This window comes from Aegilops tauschii, chromosome 5 (assembly GCF_002575655.3).
Source record: "Aegilops tauschii subsp. strangulata cultivar AL8/78 chromosome 5, Aet v6.0, whole genome shotgun sequence".
NCBI classification, from domain to species: Eukaryota; Viridiplantae; Streptophyta; class Magnoliopsida; order Poales; family Poaceae; genus Aegilops; species Aegilops tauschii.
Window position 1 is genome coordinate 395,921,994 of NC_053039.3, and position 19,087 is coordinate 395,941,080.

Sequence of the window (19,087 nt, forward strand, 5' to 3'; positions counted from 1 at the left end):
TAGTCACACACAAAGCCTAGTCTGCATTACATTGCAGCATGCATCCTTGGATCAATGCTTATTCAATTGAAGGTTAATGGCTAACATGCTTGCATCCTATCAACTGTGACACAGGGGAGCGATATTCTTCATCTACAGTCTTTCGGTGGTATTTGATGTGCAGGGTGCGAAGAAATTTTACGCAAAAATGTTACTTCCTGTGATCTTCCACATGGCAAAACATCCGATGGAAACGGAACCACAGTGGAAATGAGTCAAACCGACAGGACATGTCAAGGTTTCTAAATATTCACAAAACAATGTACTATATTGGGAAGATGATGTTTCATAATGACTGTATGTGTGATAGCATCTACTATACCAGGAATATCAATGATCTTACAATTACTCAGGATACCCTCTTTTAGCTGCTAGGTCTATTTCTTAGTTCAAGATCTCTCTTACTAACTGGAATAAAAAAATTAGTGGATCTGTTTCGCCCAATAATGGAATCGACTCGATCATCAGATTATAAGTTCATTCCATACCGAACCAGACCGTGCACATTCTTATTATGAGAAGGGGTCATTCGAGCCTATGTAAATAGGATACTCTGTTTACATGGATGCAAAGTCCAAATTTAAACTCGTATTCAGTTTTATTTACATACCTCATGTGCAGCTCGCTCCTGATGGTGCTACTTAACTTTCTTGGGCCCTGAATTTATGTATAACATGCCTTATGTATGAACAAGGTTTATGTTCGCGTATTCTCACTTTGTTCACCGTCATTCTTCAATATTTGGTTGTGATTATCCAAGATCTCCAGCCACAAAACCACCACAATCATGTCATCATGAGCGGACGGACAACCCGATTATTGACCGATCATAAAAGGACGATCCAGACAGACGCCTTAAACGAACCTCAAACGTCCAGACTGACTGGCACCTCTCATATCCTGTCCAAATCTGGAACGGATATGGGGAGGCTCGGACGTGGCCGGGTGCGTCCGCCACGTCGGACTGACGATGTGGTCTCACAGGAAAACACTTCGAAATTCGGCGGTCCGAAGCTCGTCTCCTTCGTGGACCGATGGTGTCACTCCGGCGGACCACGTAGTACCATATCCCGGCTATTTAAGCTGACCGCCGGCAGCGAAACCCTATCCGTTCATATTTCCCCACTCTCGTCCACCGATGCTGCACTTTCCAATCACCATCCGCCACCACTAGTAACCATGCCCCCACGCCGCCGGGTAAGGAGCTACCCATATCTAAAGCCGGAGCGCCAGCTACAACTCCTTGAGCAAATCTGGGCAAGGCACGAAGCCTGGATCACCGCGGGACTACCTCTAGACGAGGTGGATCCGGAGGACGCTGGGGACGCGGGTCTGCAGGTGGAGCAACAAACTATCCTCTTTTTCTCTAGTCGGAATCGAAGGCGAAGGCCAAACGCCGTCGTCGGCAGAAGGTGGAAGTGGAGCACGCCACAGAAGTCGATGAGATGCTCACGTACATGGGTGAGGAGGAGGAACCGGAGCCCTCCTACACGTCCATCTACCCGACGCCTGGCACCAACGTCGTGGACATCTACGACGACGAAGAGTAGTAGTTAGCGTATCATAACAAGTAGGTTTATTTTGACTTGGATGCATAGCATCAATATGAGGCATGACCGGTCCATGTTCGCAGCCGTGTAAGCAGTTGGATTTGTCCGAGTGCAACAACGCCACGCTGAGACGACAAAATAGGCGGGGCGATTCTCTTTCTCTTTTCTCTCTCCCGATTGGCTGCTTTATTTGTTTTTCTCGCATCAGAGCCGCCGCTGAGAGGCGAGACGGGAGTATTAAGCCCTGTTTGGTTGGGCTTTTGCTTCTGTTTTTACAGCTTTTTCACTTTGGTTAAAAAGCCATAAAAGCTTCTAAATAGGTGCTTTTGGAGCTTTTTTTGACTTCTGATGAATCAATGTAACAATATTGCGGTCCAGAAGTCATAAAAGCTCCAAAAGCACCTATTTAGAAGCTTCTATGGCTTTTTAGTCAAAGTGAAAAAGCTGCAAAAGCAAAAGCCCAAACAAACAGAGCCTAAAGGTGCCGCGGTTAATTGTACGTGCTGCAGTCATGAACGAACGACAACCCAGTAATCTGATTTCTTCAGTGTTCGCATTTGTTGAGGTGGAAGTCGTCTCGGCAACGGTACGTACGTGCCAATCAGATTACAGTGTGTTTAACCGCAGCTGCTCACGTTGCTGCTTCGTGCGCACTATTTCAGGGCGAAGGCGCGAGGAGCAACAGTGTCCCAGCTAGAAAATGATGCGTTCAAATGTGAATATGAATACCGCCCCAAGCTCCCACGTGATATCCATTCCATCTTTTAATCCCGTCTATGTACAAATATTTACAGCGACAAAATCAACTTGCACTTCTACAGCAAGTATCTTCATCACCTCTTCCACCAAATGGGCGGTCCTACCTTTTGTATTCCAAATGGCTGGTCAGGGGCAAATCTCCAAAAGACCTACCTACGTCACAAGAACTTGTCTCACAAAATCAGTTGACATGTCAGCTTCAGTAACTAACAATTCAAGCACCGCTACGGGCCTTGCCTGCACATCAAGGCAGCCACAGTATTCCGCGATCAGCGCATCATGTTAAAAGCTGCTAAGGATCATCCACTACCACCTGCACAGATAACAATATTATTAGCTTCATGTGAATGGTCAGCATAAACATCTGTAGTAAATGAGGATGCCAATATACACATTAGAGATGAATAAACAAAACAGAAGTAAACATGATGGAAGTGCAAGTATGTTTATGGACAGATCTTCCAAGACTCACAAAAAAAAAAACAGCTCTGCGCATTTTGTTTCACAAAACAGAAGGTAGTATGATGAACTCGCCTTTGCTACATGGTCTCATTTTTGTTTCTTCTTAGGCTTCTTTGACGATATGAGAGCTGAGGAAAGTAAAGACTCAACGTCCTCCCTTTGACGCTTCCTCGCTGCAATTTGGTCCTTTTGACTAGTTACAGTTTGCTTAGCAGCTTGGCTTGTCGTGAGGTCCCGTATATGGCTGCTTGTTCCATCAAAATGTGATGAAACTGATGGATCCACCTGATTCGAGTTCCCAGATCTTGGTTGTTCGGTAAACTTCCTTGCCCCCTTGACCTTATTTTTCTTCATATCAGGGATTGTTGGTGGACCAGTACCACTGTTCCTATTTGCTAATTCCGAAACTGCGTCATCTTTAAGCAAGGAACCCTCTTTGTTTGAATTACTGAACCTTGGTGTTTCAGAAAACTTCCTTGCTCCTTTTGCCTTTTGTATCAAATTCTGCATTTCACAGTGTTGTGCTGATGAAGAACCATCATCCTGCTTGGCCACTGATTTTACAACAGAATCATGTTTTGACGAACCCTTGATGGTTCCCATATCATTGTTTTGGTTGGCAGCCTTTTTGTCGTAATTATGTAATCTCACCTTGGGATTCTCAGATGGACCATGCTTAAATAAGGCCTTATCAGTTTCCATATCAGCATTCTCGCTAACAGGCTTATTCAATTCCCTTTGCTTTCGGACATGAGAGCCATCATGGGGATCCCCTGTTGCCAACCTTTTAGCAAGCTCCAGCTGATTAACATTCTGCACGGACAACTTCTTTTCTGCCCCTTGCTTTCTCATCACTGAATCCTGATCAATATCTTGTTTCAATGAGCCCTTGGTAGCTCTCATATCATCATTCTGCGTTGTCGCTTCATTTTCTTGACTGAATTTTCTCAAGGTGGAGTCTCGAGTTTTACGAGTCTTTTGATCCCAGCGTGATGCTTGTTTTGCCTGATCCTCACGTAAACTTTTGCCTATCTTTTCTGTAGCACTGTCAGCATGTCTCACATGTTCTTTATGGAGTTGTGCATTGACTGTCCGCGAGTTTGTCATATCAGCCTTTTCATTTTCCTTCTGCTGCTTAAGGTGACTATGGGTAGTACCATGAACATTTTGAAAGATCAGACTATAGGGCTTCTGAACTGAGATGAGCATATTCCGTTCTTTAGCATTCTGCAATAAGGAAGCCCAGTGTGAATTTGTCTGCAATGTTCTTGCATTACCAACTATCCATAGAGAAAACCTGGCGCGTGTTAGCGCAACATTCATACGCCTAACATCTGCAACAAACCCAATGCTACGTGCTTCACCAGTGTGATGCCTGTCACCTGAGGAGTTGGAAGCTCTAACAGTTGACAACACCAAGATGTCAACTTCCCGACCTTGAAATCCATCCACAGTATTGATTTCCATCTCAGCAACGATCTCAGGCCCAAAAAAAGAAGTGAACCTTGAACGCAGCAAGGAGAGTTGACTCCTGTATGGAGTTATGATCCCTATCTTTCTACAGGAGAAATCTGCTGGATATCTGTTCACAAAGCAAGTATAGAACCTCAGTTACCTGCAAAATAAGACCCACTCCAGTAGGCAGTGAAATTGTGAAAGCAAAGACAATACTCTTACCTGTTCTTTAAAAATGACAGTATTTCAAGTGCTGCATCAGCTTCAAATTGATTAGAGAGTGATTGTGCAGCAGCACTTGTTCCAGCACGCTCACGACCATCGGCAATATCAAAGAACATGTATGGACCAAGACAACTGTGATCATGGAAAGGAACTGATTTCTCAGCCTTCTGAGCGCCATCCAGCAGTTTGTTTTCATAGAAATGCAACGACGGGAATCTGCTAATGTCAGGATGCATTCGGTACTGCAGACAATACAAAATAATTGAGGAGAAATTAGCATACGGCCTGCAGTTGATAGCTCTTCTCAGTTCTCACATACAAATTTAGTAATCCATTAAGAATTGCATACTCAAAAAATACACAGGAACTATGTATGGGCAATATTCATAACTTAAGAAAAACCTGCAGAGCTTGTTACTTGTAATCATGTTAATGAGGTTGCTATTGTTTTCACATAAAATTGCATAAGGTTGCTCATCATTGGAATCAGACCATTTTTAGGACATAAACTAAAAAAGATATGGCACACAGAAAACTAAAATACAAGAATTACAACATGGTTTGACATGCACTTTAATAAGTAACATTCAGGAAAGTAGTAGTAAATAGCCTACTTAGTGCCAATGAGGTAAAATGCTGAAGGTATGAATCTCAAGAACAGAAGGACTCCTGAAAATCAAACCATTTTAGAGATCCCAACATAGTAGATAAGATCTCTAAAAGGATTTTAATTGATTTTTAGCAGTCTTTCACTCCACTGAGAAGTTTACAGAGAAAGCATATGCAGGAGTTATGACTAACCTGTTTAGTGAGCATAATAACTGGATAACCAGCTCTTTGTAGGCGTTCAAACATGCTGCACTCATAGAGAAACTTGCTAGCCAATCCAGACATCACGGTAGCAGGTAGCTGCTTCGGATCACCAACCTTCAAAAGAGACATTACTAAGTAAGAGATAGCACTGTAATGTTGCTTCAAGGTGTAGCTAAAAAATATTGTATAATCAGAAATATCTTAAAAGAGAGCATGCTACCATTATGCACTTAGTTCCTTTCGACTTGAGTAGCTGAAGTGGAATCAAAGTTGCAGGCTCAAGAGCCTAAATATGAGTAAACCAAAAGAAGCTTAGTGTTTAGCATATAATAAATATTAAATATAAAGCTAGCTTGATTTGAAAGAGGACAGTTAGTATTGAGAGTCTGAGACCCCACCTGTGCAGCTTCATCGATAACAACAACATCAAACAAAGCTTGCTCAGAGAAATTCCCATATTTCTTAGCTGAAGCAGTTTCCGAGCAAACTCCGTAAATATCACCTCCACACCCACTGAGCGTTGTCACAACAATCTCTGCTTCTCCAAGAATTGACTTCCTTACCTTGTGCTTAAGAGACTTGTTTTCATCAGCTATTTTCTTTTCACGTGCATGAGCAGTGGCAAGTTCTGAAGAAACTGCCCTTTTCTGTGTATATAAAATATTGAGCTTTGCACCAATTGCTTCATCAGAAACTTCATCCATCTCATCTTCATCGGGCACAGAAGATCCAGTTTCTGTCTTATCACCCTCCACTAGTTTTCGCCGTGACTCATAATATCTAATTCTGTCTACAACCTTCTCCAACCTAGCCCTAAGTGAACCAGAGGATTCGCCATCCGATGAAATTTTGGATTCATCATTAATCTTTAACTCGTCTGACAACCTTTGTTCAACAAGTGTGTCAATAAAGAAAGGAATTGAATTAGGATGAACTGTCTTTGCATTACCAACCCTCACTATATAAGGTCTATACAGCTTTCCTTCAGTATCATACAATCCATTACTGAGTCTTGACACAAGTTCATCAACTGCCGCATTTGACTGCGCACATATTAGAGCCCTTCCTCTTGAAAGGATGCCTTTTGAAAGCCGTTCTGTCCTTGGGTTTTCTCTCTGGGAATCCTTTATCTGTTGTTTAGCCAGGGCTGCATCCTGCCAAGCTCTAGCTACTGCAGCAGTTTGACTAATCTTTGTTCTTGGCTTGGTAAATTCAGCACTAGCCTGGGATTCATTTCTTGGTAAATTGTAAGAGTTGTCGGCATGTAAAGAAAGCAATGCACTCACGATCGCAACGATAGTTTTTGTTTTACCTGTACCTGCAGGAAACACAAGCATAAAATACCTTTTCTGGTGGCTGGACTTACTAAAAATTGTGAATAGGGATCAAAACAACAAACCTGGAGGGCCCTGAATAAGAGACAGATCACATTTTGTTTTCGAGCTTGCTGACCCAATGGCAATACTTACAGCTTGGAGCTGGCTGTCATTGTATGAAGACTTCAATACTTTCCGCAGAGGGCGTGCAAGTTTATCAAGATACACTTTTACAGATTCATGGTTGGTTGCAGTACATGAAACAGGATTCAGGATTACTGGAAGCACTGGGATGTCATTTAATGATGATAGAGCACTGAATTCTCGGAGTTGAGGAGTCATGCTCAAAACCCGATTCAAGAACCATTTACTTCTTTCAACAAGAAGCCGTTTCACTTTATTTAAACGTGGAATCTCATTCGAGAGGTAGAACTTTATTACAATAATTAAAGCCTTATTTTTGTCACTCTCACGCCGATCCACCTAGAGAACAGTAAATACATTAGGAAAGACCTACAAAATTAGATTATTAGAACATTGAACTTTTGTGCGCAACAGTAATACCTTTCCAAGCACATGGACTTGCTGTCCAGAGCTTTTCAGTGGATCCTTGGTAAGCAGTATTAGATCATTCTCTATACACCCTTTAGATTTGACACACACTGTGTTCTCAGCACGTCCACGAACAACAAGAAACTCATCAACTCTTTCAACTGAGAGTATAGAAATAGAGCCGCACATCATATCTTCAGGAGGGGTTTCAACATAAGCATTCTGCAACTGAGCTTTGAACTCTTCTATAACAAGTGGCTGGAAAATCTCAACATATTGAGCTTGTGAATCAAAGCAGACAGGAATTTGTTTTAAAGCAGGTTTCTTTACTGTCTCGGAAGAAGATAGCCCGACAATAGCAAAGTAATCCATTTCCAATATATTCTTAAACCAACTGTCCAGCTTAGGAGGACTAAAACGTCGGAAACTGGTATCCGGTCTGCCAGAAGACTGTCTCCTTTCAGCAGGCAACTGAAGTTGAACTATTTGCCTTTTAGGAATTAATATGGCAGACTTTGTTACACGAATTTGTGGTCTTCTGTAATTATCAAGTGCATGCTCTAAGGGATCATCTTCATCATCAGACATATCTCTGAAAATTGACTTAAATTTGCATACATCCGATGACAAATTTGGACGGGATGGTTGAGTAGTGGCACTAACAGATGATTTAACCTTGTTTGGTAAAAGGGAAGTACTATTTTTATTGGCTGGAACACTTGGCATCTTTGTTCCACCTAATCCTTTTGAGGCAGCACGTGTGCCTCTATTCTCCGTCGATACAGGTCTTGAAGAGGCACTAATATCACTGCGTGTCTGCTGTTTTAAGGACACATGTTTATCTTCAACTGGCATTGTTTGTACAGAGGGATTTTTTAACAGATCTGAAGAAGTAAATCCGTCATTCTCCTTCACTGAAGACAAAACCTCCTCACCAATGACATCATCTGTAGGCAAATTTTCTTCACTGTCTGAAAGAAGAATTATGTGTTCGGTGTCTGACGCGTGAGAGGGCTTCATGGCCTCAAGATTGTCCCGACCAGTATGTCTCTCCTGATCTGTGTGCCTAATCAGAGAAGGGATGGTTTCAACTGATTTTGTGGGCACCTTCTTGAACACCGCAAGATTAAGATTAGAAATTCTCCCTTTAAGTTCATCCATATCAATTACATCTGAAAGGAAGATAAAAGTAATTACCAAACATTTGGTGAAACTCCTAAAAGTCCAGAATTCAATTTAAAAACATAAAGTTCTAACCGTGTGAAATGGTATCACCAAGATCTTCAATGTAGCGTTGAATGGTGTCACCATGTGAACCCTTTAATATTTTAAATAAAGATAGCATGCACTGTTTCCAGTGTCTGCTGATCACAAGCAGAGATGATTTCCCCCAGTTAATCAAGTGAAAAAGCCATGTCATATCACTAGGGTCTGGAACCAGTGTCGTCATACTGAATGGCTCAGCACAATATGAGTTGACTCTGTTGTAGACTAGGGGAAGCAACTCAAGCACTCGAACACATGATATCTGAAACAAAACTGCAGATATGAAGAGGCAAAAAAAAAGGATACACCTACTGATGTTACAAGATATTACGGCCGTACATATGTACCTGACATTGTTTGGTATTTATTAGCTCCTCTCCCTTTATCAGGCATGTGGAAATTAAAGGCCAGAGAGTTGCTGAAAGCAAAGTGCTGAACTTCTCCCAGGAAATAATATCTACAGCATGTTCTGGTGGGGTAATTGGTACATTTGAAAATGGTTGACGCAAGAAACCACCTTCAGAAGGTTTTGCTGGCTGTGGAATTGAAGGCTGTTGAGCAATGTCCTCCTTGATTAATTTGCATATGACAAAAAACAAGTGATGAAGACTATGAAAATCTGCCAAAAGTGACTGCCTTTCCACCTGGAATTACAAAGAAGGAATTATCATGATTATTTTCAGCTTCAACAGAAAACACCGACAGAATGGGGTAAAAAGCAAGGGATATTCAAATGTTCCCTCAATCCCCAAAACTGAACAATGCTATATTCCTTCATAACTTGGAAACAATCAAGACACTTTGAAACATTAAGTAAATCTTAGCATGTGGTTCAAGTCAAGGTTCTGTTTCCTGCCGCAGCATTAACCGGTGCCCTACACTTCTCAAACACGCACACAAATTGTGTCATTTTGTATTAGAAGAAAATGTCAAGATGATGCCAGATTTCTTATACTGGACTTCAAATGTTTTATACCATACATGCAGTCTTAAAGTTTATTTAAAATTCAAATATGAACCTTTATATTTCAAAACTCAAATAGTCTGGAAGTGTCCACAACTCCACATCCCCTCCCTCTTCCTCTTTTTAGAACATATATGTGATAACCTCATTTTTTTTGTCCAGCAAGAAATGCTCACCATGTTCTGCAAACAAGTATAAGAGATACTAGAATACAGGTTTAGGAATGTATTGCTGCGCGGCATTTAGTTCCACAACCACACCATGTCATCTATTTGTTGTGTCGCAAGACTTTGTTCTTGTTGATGGTTGCAATTTGGATGTGTGCATCCGAAGTTGGCTTTGTTTCGACTTTTCACAACCATGACAAGTTGGAACACAAAAACTAGTTGCCAGTTTGAGTTTTCAGAGAGATCTGTATTAGCATCTAATCACATATGTTCATGAATGATTTAATCATTCTATTCAAGTTAGCAATGTTATGCGGGCCAGCCCATCAAAATGGAGTATTGTGCCTTAATTAGGGTCCTAGTTGATTAAGCAAGTTTGTTAGCAAAGAGTTGAATCAGTTTAGAGATGGTATTAGAGTTTGAAGACTTACCAGCTTGACGATCAAGTCTGGTCTACTATATAAAGGGAACGACCCCTCTCAATAAAGCAGAGAAGAATATTGTCGTTTACTTCTATCTACTTTACAGTAATTAGGGCTACTCGGCAGTAGATCCTACCAGCAAGATCTGTGTACAAATATTCCGAGTTGTTTACAAGGTTTTTTAGATCATATGCCGTTATGCGCTGGTTTATAGTCAATAATCAGATAACTACCGCCTGGTAACTCATACTATTCAATTCAAATTTGGAATTTGATCCATTGCTACCAGAAGCCAGAACCAGCTTGGAAGCAACCAGGTGAAATATGAAACCTCAGTTTATGCTCCAATTCCAAACTAGTTCCAATGACTAAAAAATAATATACAGTCAAACATTACCAGCTGCACTGCATATCTTAGACCGACGAAAACAGCAGACAGTGAAGATGCACTCGAGCACAGAAATTGAAGCCCAGGAGTCAAACCCCGTGCTTGGGATACATGTTCCATGACAGCCCTCCCTGCTTGCCGCACATTCTGCATCAAGTACAGTACTGAGTAATACACTACTGCTAAATACTTATATGTACCAGGGATAGTATGGAAGACGATGGTAATGCTCTTACATCATTGGGATCAACTAGTGCCAAAATCAAGCTTTCCGCCATCATTGGTTCCCATGTCCATTGCTTTTGAAGCCCACATTGCTCAATTTGCATGATGACACGGATTGCAAATCTAAAAGATATTAATATCATGTAAGTATGATATACCAGGGAAATTTAGGGCTTAAGGTTTACAATCAGTAAAAGATATGACATGGCAAGATCTTGATATAATTCAGGAACACAAACTCAGATCACAAGGGATGAAACAGTGATCAACAAAATGGAGCCAACCTTTTAAATATTCTCAATAACAGGGTACCAAATTTTGACACCTTGAGAGTATTGATGCAATCCTTCCCACCTCCACCATCATCAGCACCATTTGGAACTTGCCATGAAAATGTTGACGAGACTTCTCCAGCATGTGACGATAACCAATCATTTACAGGCACTGACAAGTCCATAGCTAACCCAGGCTCCAAAATAGAAATATGAGATAGAGCCCAAAACACTGCTTTCGAAAAAGCCATAGGCAGTTTAGAGGGTTCCAACTGAACCATTACCAGATACCATAACAAAGGGACACATGTCCAATCCTTGCATCCCCTAAATGTCAACTTGTTCAGAGCTCTGAAATCACTCCAACAGCTGTACTCCTTCTCCGCAGTATCATCTGCAAAAGGCAATTCATCCTCGTCCTCGACAAACATGACAGAGTTGCTTGAATCACCCTTTGTGGCAGACTCATACTTCAGTTTAAAGGAAATCAAGGCAGAAGCATCAGAAACTATGAGAATATTGATGAGATCAAACGCAGGTTGGCGCAGAGAACTATGCAAGGATGTATCATTTAACGAGCATATCAAAGATGGTCCCCTGTTTTCACAAAATCAAGGTCAGTGGATGCCAGGCGACAAACAGAAAAACTAAGCTGGCCTTAAAATAGGTATAAAGAGTGGAATGCCAGAAGCAGTCTGCTAGAAATAAATTAGTGATCTTCTCAAATTTAATCAGGGAGCAATGACATTGGGGAAATGCATGTACTTTCAAACAACAATTTTTAAACAGTAAGTAAAAAACAAAGGCTCTGCATTCTGCTAATATATTAAAACGTCATGTCCAACAGTTTGTTATGTCTAAGGCTAATTAGAGAAGACATTTAACATACTTGAATTACATTTTTCAGATTGGTAGGAATTGCCAGCATGATTGCTGTCTACAACTATTAGTTAATAATCCCTCGATGCGTATTGTTGGCAGCAGTACGCTCTTCATCAGGCAACATGGCTTGTTGGGTCTGGCAGGAACATTTTAGATAAGTTTTGGGTATGGATGGTTTGATAATTGAGACAAATAGTAGTATGATCTTTTAGAACATGTAGTAAAACTGCTTTTAGTCCGTAACAAGTACCAATGTGTGGGCATTGTGCAATTTATTTGAGATTTCACAGACCGCAGATGGAGAGATTTTAGAAGCTTGATTGTCATCAGTACGTGATATGTTGGAAACCAGGCTAGCTATAATACAACAATATAATACTCGCACAGCAGAAACATAATCAACAGCACAAGAATTCTACGAACCACCGGTGTATGGCATAAAAAGGCTTCAACGAACTATTAGATTGTGTCACACCCTCTACACTCACAATACGTGACCTAATAGATTGTGTCAAAGTCTCAAAGATAAGTACTGTTTGGTCATTACCACATATGGGCACATTCCGAGGCTGGGCAAGGAGGGTTCATTGTGTAGCCTCTTTGCACAATAAGAAGAGCAATCTGGAAGGAAATAGGTAAAAGGTATCAATAGCGTCAGGTAATAATCGTATATAATACCAGTAACCAAAATTACGTCCAATCAATAAAGTTTGAACTGTTAAGAAATGCATTTGCTGGCTAGATCTAGATCATTTCGTGCGGCTATTGATCATACTGTTCATACTATAAGGGTAATATTGCATCAAACAATGTAGCAGCATGGCATCACCATTTCTTAGAATCCCACAAGTATGTGCAGCTGTAAATGCATAGCATAAAAGCTTTGTGCCTATTCTGACATGAATCTACATTGTTTCTATTATGATTTCATCAGACATGCCACTTTCAAAATTAATGGTCTAGGCACTGAAAACAGGACTTTCTTGCATTGGAATGTATAGCTGGTATATAAAACATTTCAAATTTGGTGCATAAATTTGTATGAATATATCATGCAGAAGGTTAATTTTATTATGGAATTTCCAGAAACAGACAGAGTTCATGCACACAAATCTATACAATGTAATCTCACCAAAGCACAATTAAGAAGCACTACATCAATACAATAAACAGTTAACTTGCCAACAAAGGTGGCATAGCCTGCACATATTTGAAAAGGACTTGAATGACGCACAAGAAATTGTAGAACTACTCTTTTTGAGGGAAAAACTGTAGAGAAGGCCCCGATAGTGTAATGTAAAGCGCTCACACATCCAAAGGTTTAAGTTTGACCGAGAACTCGACCAACATAATGTGAATTATGCAACACAATGGTGATATCATCAGAAAATGCTTCGGAATACAAGTCTAATAATATGTTTTGTGTCACATAAGACATAACCAACATTTCATCGGTGTGATTCTCCGTGAAACTTGAATCCTAGACGTGTGTGTGCCTCATATTTTTGAAATAGAGGGGATGATATTATAAATAGAAAAGACTATATGTACAAGGCAAAGGGGATGTGGAGGAAGTGACAAGCAAGGCTGGGACTGAACTATGAAACAGCAGAAGAATCAGTCAAGCCCTTGAGGAGGGTTGTAGACCCCCTTGACTCTAAGAGATTGAATACGAAACTCTTTCCTGGCAGGTGCGACAAAGATATAACACTAGGGGGAATATTGTCGGAGATGCACTCCTTTGCTTCCAAATACGCAAGAGGCTCATCAAGGAACCTAGTTCCATGGAAACAAGAGTTTCCATGTCTACTAAGACATTTCGTAGATCATTCCTCGGTCCCCACTAAATGGCAATCTGATTCCAGCAATTGTAGAACTACTCGAAATGGTTCATAGCCAGTATTCTAAGAAAACATGTCCTAACTGGTTCATGTGGATTAGACGAATAGTTATTTCTATGGTGGATGGATAGTGGTTACTGATCCCATAAAAAATATAATAAAAGGCTCCAAAGACACTTCTATTGATCCTTTTGACCACCCACTTCATCACCAGATGCAGTGAATTCCATGATACCACACTCGGCAGAGTTATAAATACGATCGACTGTAAAAGTATTGAGGTAGATCATACTTCATTTGTTCCAAAATCACTCCCTCATTTAGGTCTTTCAAAAGAGAAGGATGAATTAATACAACAGTCCACCACACGACGTTGGTGTGAAATATATTCTCGGCCATCAATCAAACACAGTTCGTCTAATGTGCTAATGTTGTTGCTCCTTTATTGCCTCCCCTTTATCTAGCCGTTAGTTATATTATTTGCAGATTAGAACTATAATTTTAAACCCAGAGCGATATTCAAATAGTCCAAAGTCTCAAACAAGCTATTGATAGCCAGAAAAATAATGAGGCAGTACAGGAACATAAGTTTCTGCGAGCATTTGCATTGAATTTTTAAGAACTAAAGAAGTAAAGAGCCATCAAAAGAAGTTAACCTTAGTAGCATTTTTTCTCATCAGTGCACTGAAATTACTACTCCGAGTTACTTGATGAAGAAGAAAATACAGAATATTCCTCCGTTGCTTCTCATGTTCGCCATCTTGTAGAGCTTCAAGGGACTGCATAATGCACAAAGGAATTAACTTATCATAATTCATCAAGATGTGGAAGATAAGAGGGCCACTTCATAACGAAAGAGCAACAGACATGCCTGAAGAAACGGGATGAAAAGATCGAAAATTTCTTTGTGACTTTTCTCATCTCGAGTGTGAAAACACTGACCCAATAATGTGTTCCGAATAACACTAGGTGATAGCGTTGTTCTCAACCAAAGTTTGCAGCCTAAAACAAAGGTGCGTAGTTATGCAAAGGTGCAGGCTTAGCATACTCATAGGCCATCAGGAACTCAATAACTACACTTACCAAGCATTTCAAATGATGCTTTGAGGCAACTAACAGCACATGATAAATCGAATCCGTCATCACTGACATGGTTAAGTACAATATTCAGGAAGATAGGGTATTTCTCCAAGATTCCATCTTCAAAAGCAGGTGCCTCGAGAAATCCAAGGCTGCAGACATACTCAATATATTAACAGATGCAATATCTATTATATATGAAAACATAACTAGTCATGCAATTCATGTGTTAAACTTACATACAGTGATTTAAATCCAAGCCAAACATCAGCCCTTTGGAGCTGCACCCTGGGCCTTGAAGATTCTGGAGTAGATGGAAGAACTTCAGCATCCAAGAAATTGATGTACTTTTGCAGTAAGGGTTGCAGTGGTTCCAGGTCAACCGCTTTCCTGCAAATGATTGATAAAGCAATTACAGACAGTATATAGTTATTATTTATTAAAATCAGACAGTGTTATGCCAAACCCAAAATGCTTATCCTGAAAGGATAGTTTTAGCACTTGATCAACTACTCATGTTGAGTTAAACAGGTGAGATTTCACCAAAATTAAGACTCTTTATTAGATTAATAGAATTAATGTTCTAGGCTGTTGAAGGTTGTGTAAAAGACAAGTCATACAGAAAAGTATGCTTTTGAAGGGCATATAATCAGATAGGAAAGAAGCATTTGGATATTGGAGAATAGAAGACGACCCAAAATCAAATGATATCATCTAATACTTCCTCTGTTCCCAATATAGTGTGTACATCAGCGTTAATAATACCGAATAAATACAATATAAAAGTATGTTCCATGGTCTATCTAATGATACATCTATACACACTATATTTTGGAACGGATGGAGTACATTTTATTTGTGAATTTGGTCTTGGCAACATGTCCTGAAAGAAAAATTGGTAGCACTACTACCTGTCTTAATTATTGTGAGGCGCTAAAAATGACCAATACATGGAAGGAGATTAGTTTCCTTAAGCTTAGTTTTTGTTGTTAGCCCGTTACCTACCCAGCACTGTCTAATATAGAAATTCAATTTTAGACAGTACAGAGAAGATATGTATGAACAAAATGCACTTTCCACAAGATACTCACCTTAATAAGAACAATACATTGATTTAGCATGTTGTCATATTTCATTTAGGGCTGGTACCTCTTAAGGGCTTGAGAAGTACAGACTAACATGGATTTCAAGGCTGCAAGTGTAAGGTTTATTAACAACTACTCCCTCTGTTCCTAAATATAAGTCTTTCTAGGATTTCAATACAAACTACATACGGATGTATATAGACATATTTTAGAGTGTAGATTCATCCATTTTGCTCCGTATGTAGTCCGTAGTGAAATCTCTAAAAAGACTTATATTTAGGAACGGAGGGAGTATGACCAAACCAAAAACAGGATCATCAACCACATGCTTGATAGCTCTGGGCACAGTTTATTACTTTTGCCTAGTTAAAGCCTACATTGCACAACAACTTCCGTGAAACAAAACAAACATGAAAATGGCAGGTACGTCACCTTAATTTCCCCATGGATCGGGATAAGCGAAGACCAATAGCCCGAGCTTTACCACTTTTGAAGAAAAGTAATGCGTAAACACCCTACATTGTAAGTTTAACCATGGTGTGAGAAACTATATTTCAAGCAATAAGCAAAAAATAATTGGTGACGAGCAGAAAACTGTACTTGATTGTTTGAAACGACTGAGTGAGACATTACTTGTAGTGTTATGAGCATACATCAATGGAAAGAAGCAACTTACAGGATATTGCTGATTAGTTGAAAGGCTCACTTCATATGATTCATCAATTGTTTCAATGAACTTCTGGAACTGATTAGCCAGTGATTGGTCATCTAATAGAACAGGATACATCAAAACCTGTAAATAGATTAAAACAACAGTTTATCATGATCGCCATGAAACTTAAGCCTGAAAACTATGTGACTGTTTACACAAAGAGATATGATTCATCGTATACTGATTTTGACCACTTTGCACATCAAAAATCAGCTAATTTGGTAAGTGCAGAACTTTCCAAAAAAAACTGCACATCGGTGCATACAAACAGCCCTCTGTATGGCATGCGCTGAGCATTTCATGTAGGGCTCTTTTGATGCGCGTCTTACATATCTCAAAAGCAATTAGGGAGAAAAACAATGCTGAATAAATACTAGCGAGGGTAGATATTCTCCAATAGTGCTGTCACTGGTGTATGGTTACAAAGGCATACTTCATGCTGATATTTGTCAGAAAAATAAGCCTGGCAATAAAAGTTTATAGATATGTTTCACAGGGCAATCGGTACTGTTAATGTTGCATAAGAGGAGGGGGGGAAAGTATAACATAAATGGAACATACTTCGAACATTATGCAAACAACTTCTGCACCATGACAGGAAGGGTCATATTCCTTAAGCTGAATCATTGCATTTATCTTTTCTAGGTGCTTCGTAACCCTCTCTTCATCAAGATGCCGTAATACTTTCTGGAGGGGGTCAATACTACCTGACCGACATTCAATATCAAAAGATTCCTGTGCCTGGTGGTGTTCACACACACACTGTGTACAAATGCCCAGTTCTTGAGAAATCCGTGACCATATTGTTCTAACGAGTGAGTTTTCCTGCTCATCAAAGTAACCATGGAACATTTCTAAAAAAGGTCCCATAATATCAGCATATCCACACCAAATATGCTCTTCTTTTGGCAAACTTTCTAGAAAATCAAAACAATGTGAAAACCTGCAGGTGATTCAAAAAATCAAGTTAAGTTTTGTTAGGATCATCAGAGAAATTATCAATTTTAAAGAGTATCATCAACTAGCTACTAAAATAAATGAGAAACTCTTGACTCCAAAAATAAGGCATGTTGCAGGGAAAAGAACAAATTCACCCGTTTCCACTATTTTGGTGTTCCAATGCAAGTCAGTTCCCAGTATAGACCATATACCGAAACTTTAATCAAAGTACCAGGACACAATTTCTTCACAACTGGACAAACTGAAGCCTCTATCACTACTGGCTAGATATTATTTCAAGCTGCTTTCTTAATGTAGAAAAAAGTAGCAACGGTAGTTTTGTTTTCCTGGAAACACCATTAGAGGAGTACATAAACAAGAACTCATGATATGTGGGATGGAGTTGACAAGTTGAATCTAGATCCTTGAATTTGGTATCCAAGAAGTGGTCTATTTTTGGAGTATTCTATCAGTTGATGGCCAGCTATAACATTTTGAATTTCAAATTAATCTCCCTACAAGAACTTCTGTAGTCAAACCCAACAAGTCTACATTGTAATCATTCAGTTTTGCATATCAGAAGCGCATGCACAATATATCATTTGGACTCCAAACTTGGTGCCCACAGGACTACTTTTGTGTGCATTGTAAATATGCTGAAGAATGTGATTTCCAAACTCCAAACTTCACAATTCCTATCAACCCAGAATAGTAACTGTAGACTTCCAAAAGGCACGAACTCCACAGTATCAATGCTCCTACTCGCGTTGTCAATAAACTCTAAAGTCTGCAGGAGTTCTCACCCCACATCATAGGCGCATAGCTAGCTCTATCTGGGTTACCTAATCCAACCGAGAACAAATTCAGAGGCTCGCCACCACGCAGCTATGCTGCCTAATCCCCATCAGCGCAAGCATTACTACTGCATTGCATTGCTCGTCCCAACCGGCGGTACCCTAAACCTGGGCCGCGACCACTAAACCCGCGCGATTCATTCGTGGAGCGGGGAGCGACTAGGGGCGGAGGGCCGTACCACTGCTCCTTGGCCTGGTTGAGGCGGCGGCGGCGATGGTTGGCCGCGGACGGCTCGCCGCGGTCGTCGTACGCCTCCTCGTCCTCCTGGATCCCGCGCCACTGGTCGAGCAGCAGGCCCCGCCGCGCCGCCCCCATCGCCGCGTGCGGCGGCGGGTGATCGGCGGCGGGACGGCCGGGGGTCTCTTCGTAGGGTTCCGGTGGTGGTGGCGGCGGCGGCGATGCCGCGCGCGCGAGACACGAGACGAGGAAACGGTGTAGTGGGCTCCGAAGCCGAAATGCGATTGAAGGAAAAGAGAATCGATTGTGACTAGAAAAGTTTATAGAGAGTCGGCGGTGCGCCTCGCAGATTTCCTGGAGTTTTCGGTGCTCCGAATTGTTGGGGAAATTTTACGTCAGGAGGCGCTGCCGCCCAGGGTCACTCGTGGGGAAATCCCTTGTTGCACTATTACGGCAAACGGCAGCCCCATCCCGCATGATTGCCCAGCATCTACAACCGAGTTAATTGCATAAAATTATCACACTTCGACGCGTCGTAATGAATGGTATCCCTAGTCATATTTTTTGCAAGTCAGTATCAACTTTCGGACTAAGTGTTGCAAAACGGTCTGACAGCCGTATAAGCATGTATTGACCGTGTA

The 19,087-nt window shown here is 40.7% G+C and overlaps 1 protein-coding gene across 2 annotated transcripts; it reads right to left on the reverse strand.

Moving 5' to 3' along the window:
- Positions 1-2,283: 2,283 nt before the first annotated feature.
- Positions 2,284-18,843, reverse strand: LOC109768180 (uncharacterized). Of its 2 annotated transcripts, none has more exons than XM_020326913.4 (22): positions 18,448-18,843; positions 17,037-17,418; positions 16,440-16,556; positions 16,196-16,278; positions 14,922-15,068; positions 14,682-14,830; positions 14,470-14,600; positions 14,255-14,377; positions 12,305-12,378; positions 10,888-11,472; positions 10,615-10,726; positions 10,388-10,525; positions 8,785-9,081; positions 8,429-8,699; positions 7,184-8,343; positions 6,703-7,102; positions 5,702-6,621; positions 5,524-5,589; positions 5,292-5,417; positions 4,488-4,732; positions 2,883-4,392; positions 2,284-2,661 (listed from the first exon to the last, which is right to left on the reverse strand). In XM_020326913.4, exons 1-21 carry the CDS (start codon positions 18,582-18,584, stop codon positions 2,898-2,900), a joined length of 7,158 nt encoding a protein of 2,385 aa, XP_020182502.1. In that variant the 5' UTR covers positions 18,585-18,843; the 3' UTR covers positions 2,284-2,661; positions 2,883-2,897. The 2 variants fall into 2 exon arrangements, with proteins under 2 accessions (XP_020182502.1, XP_020182503.1); XM_020326914.3 differs by having other exon boundaries at positions 14,918-15,068; positions 18,448-18,534.
- Between the last annotated feature and the right edge of the window lie 244 nt (positions 18,844-19,087).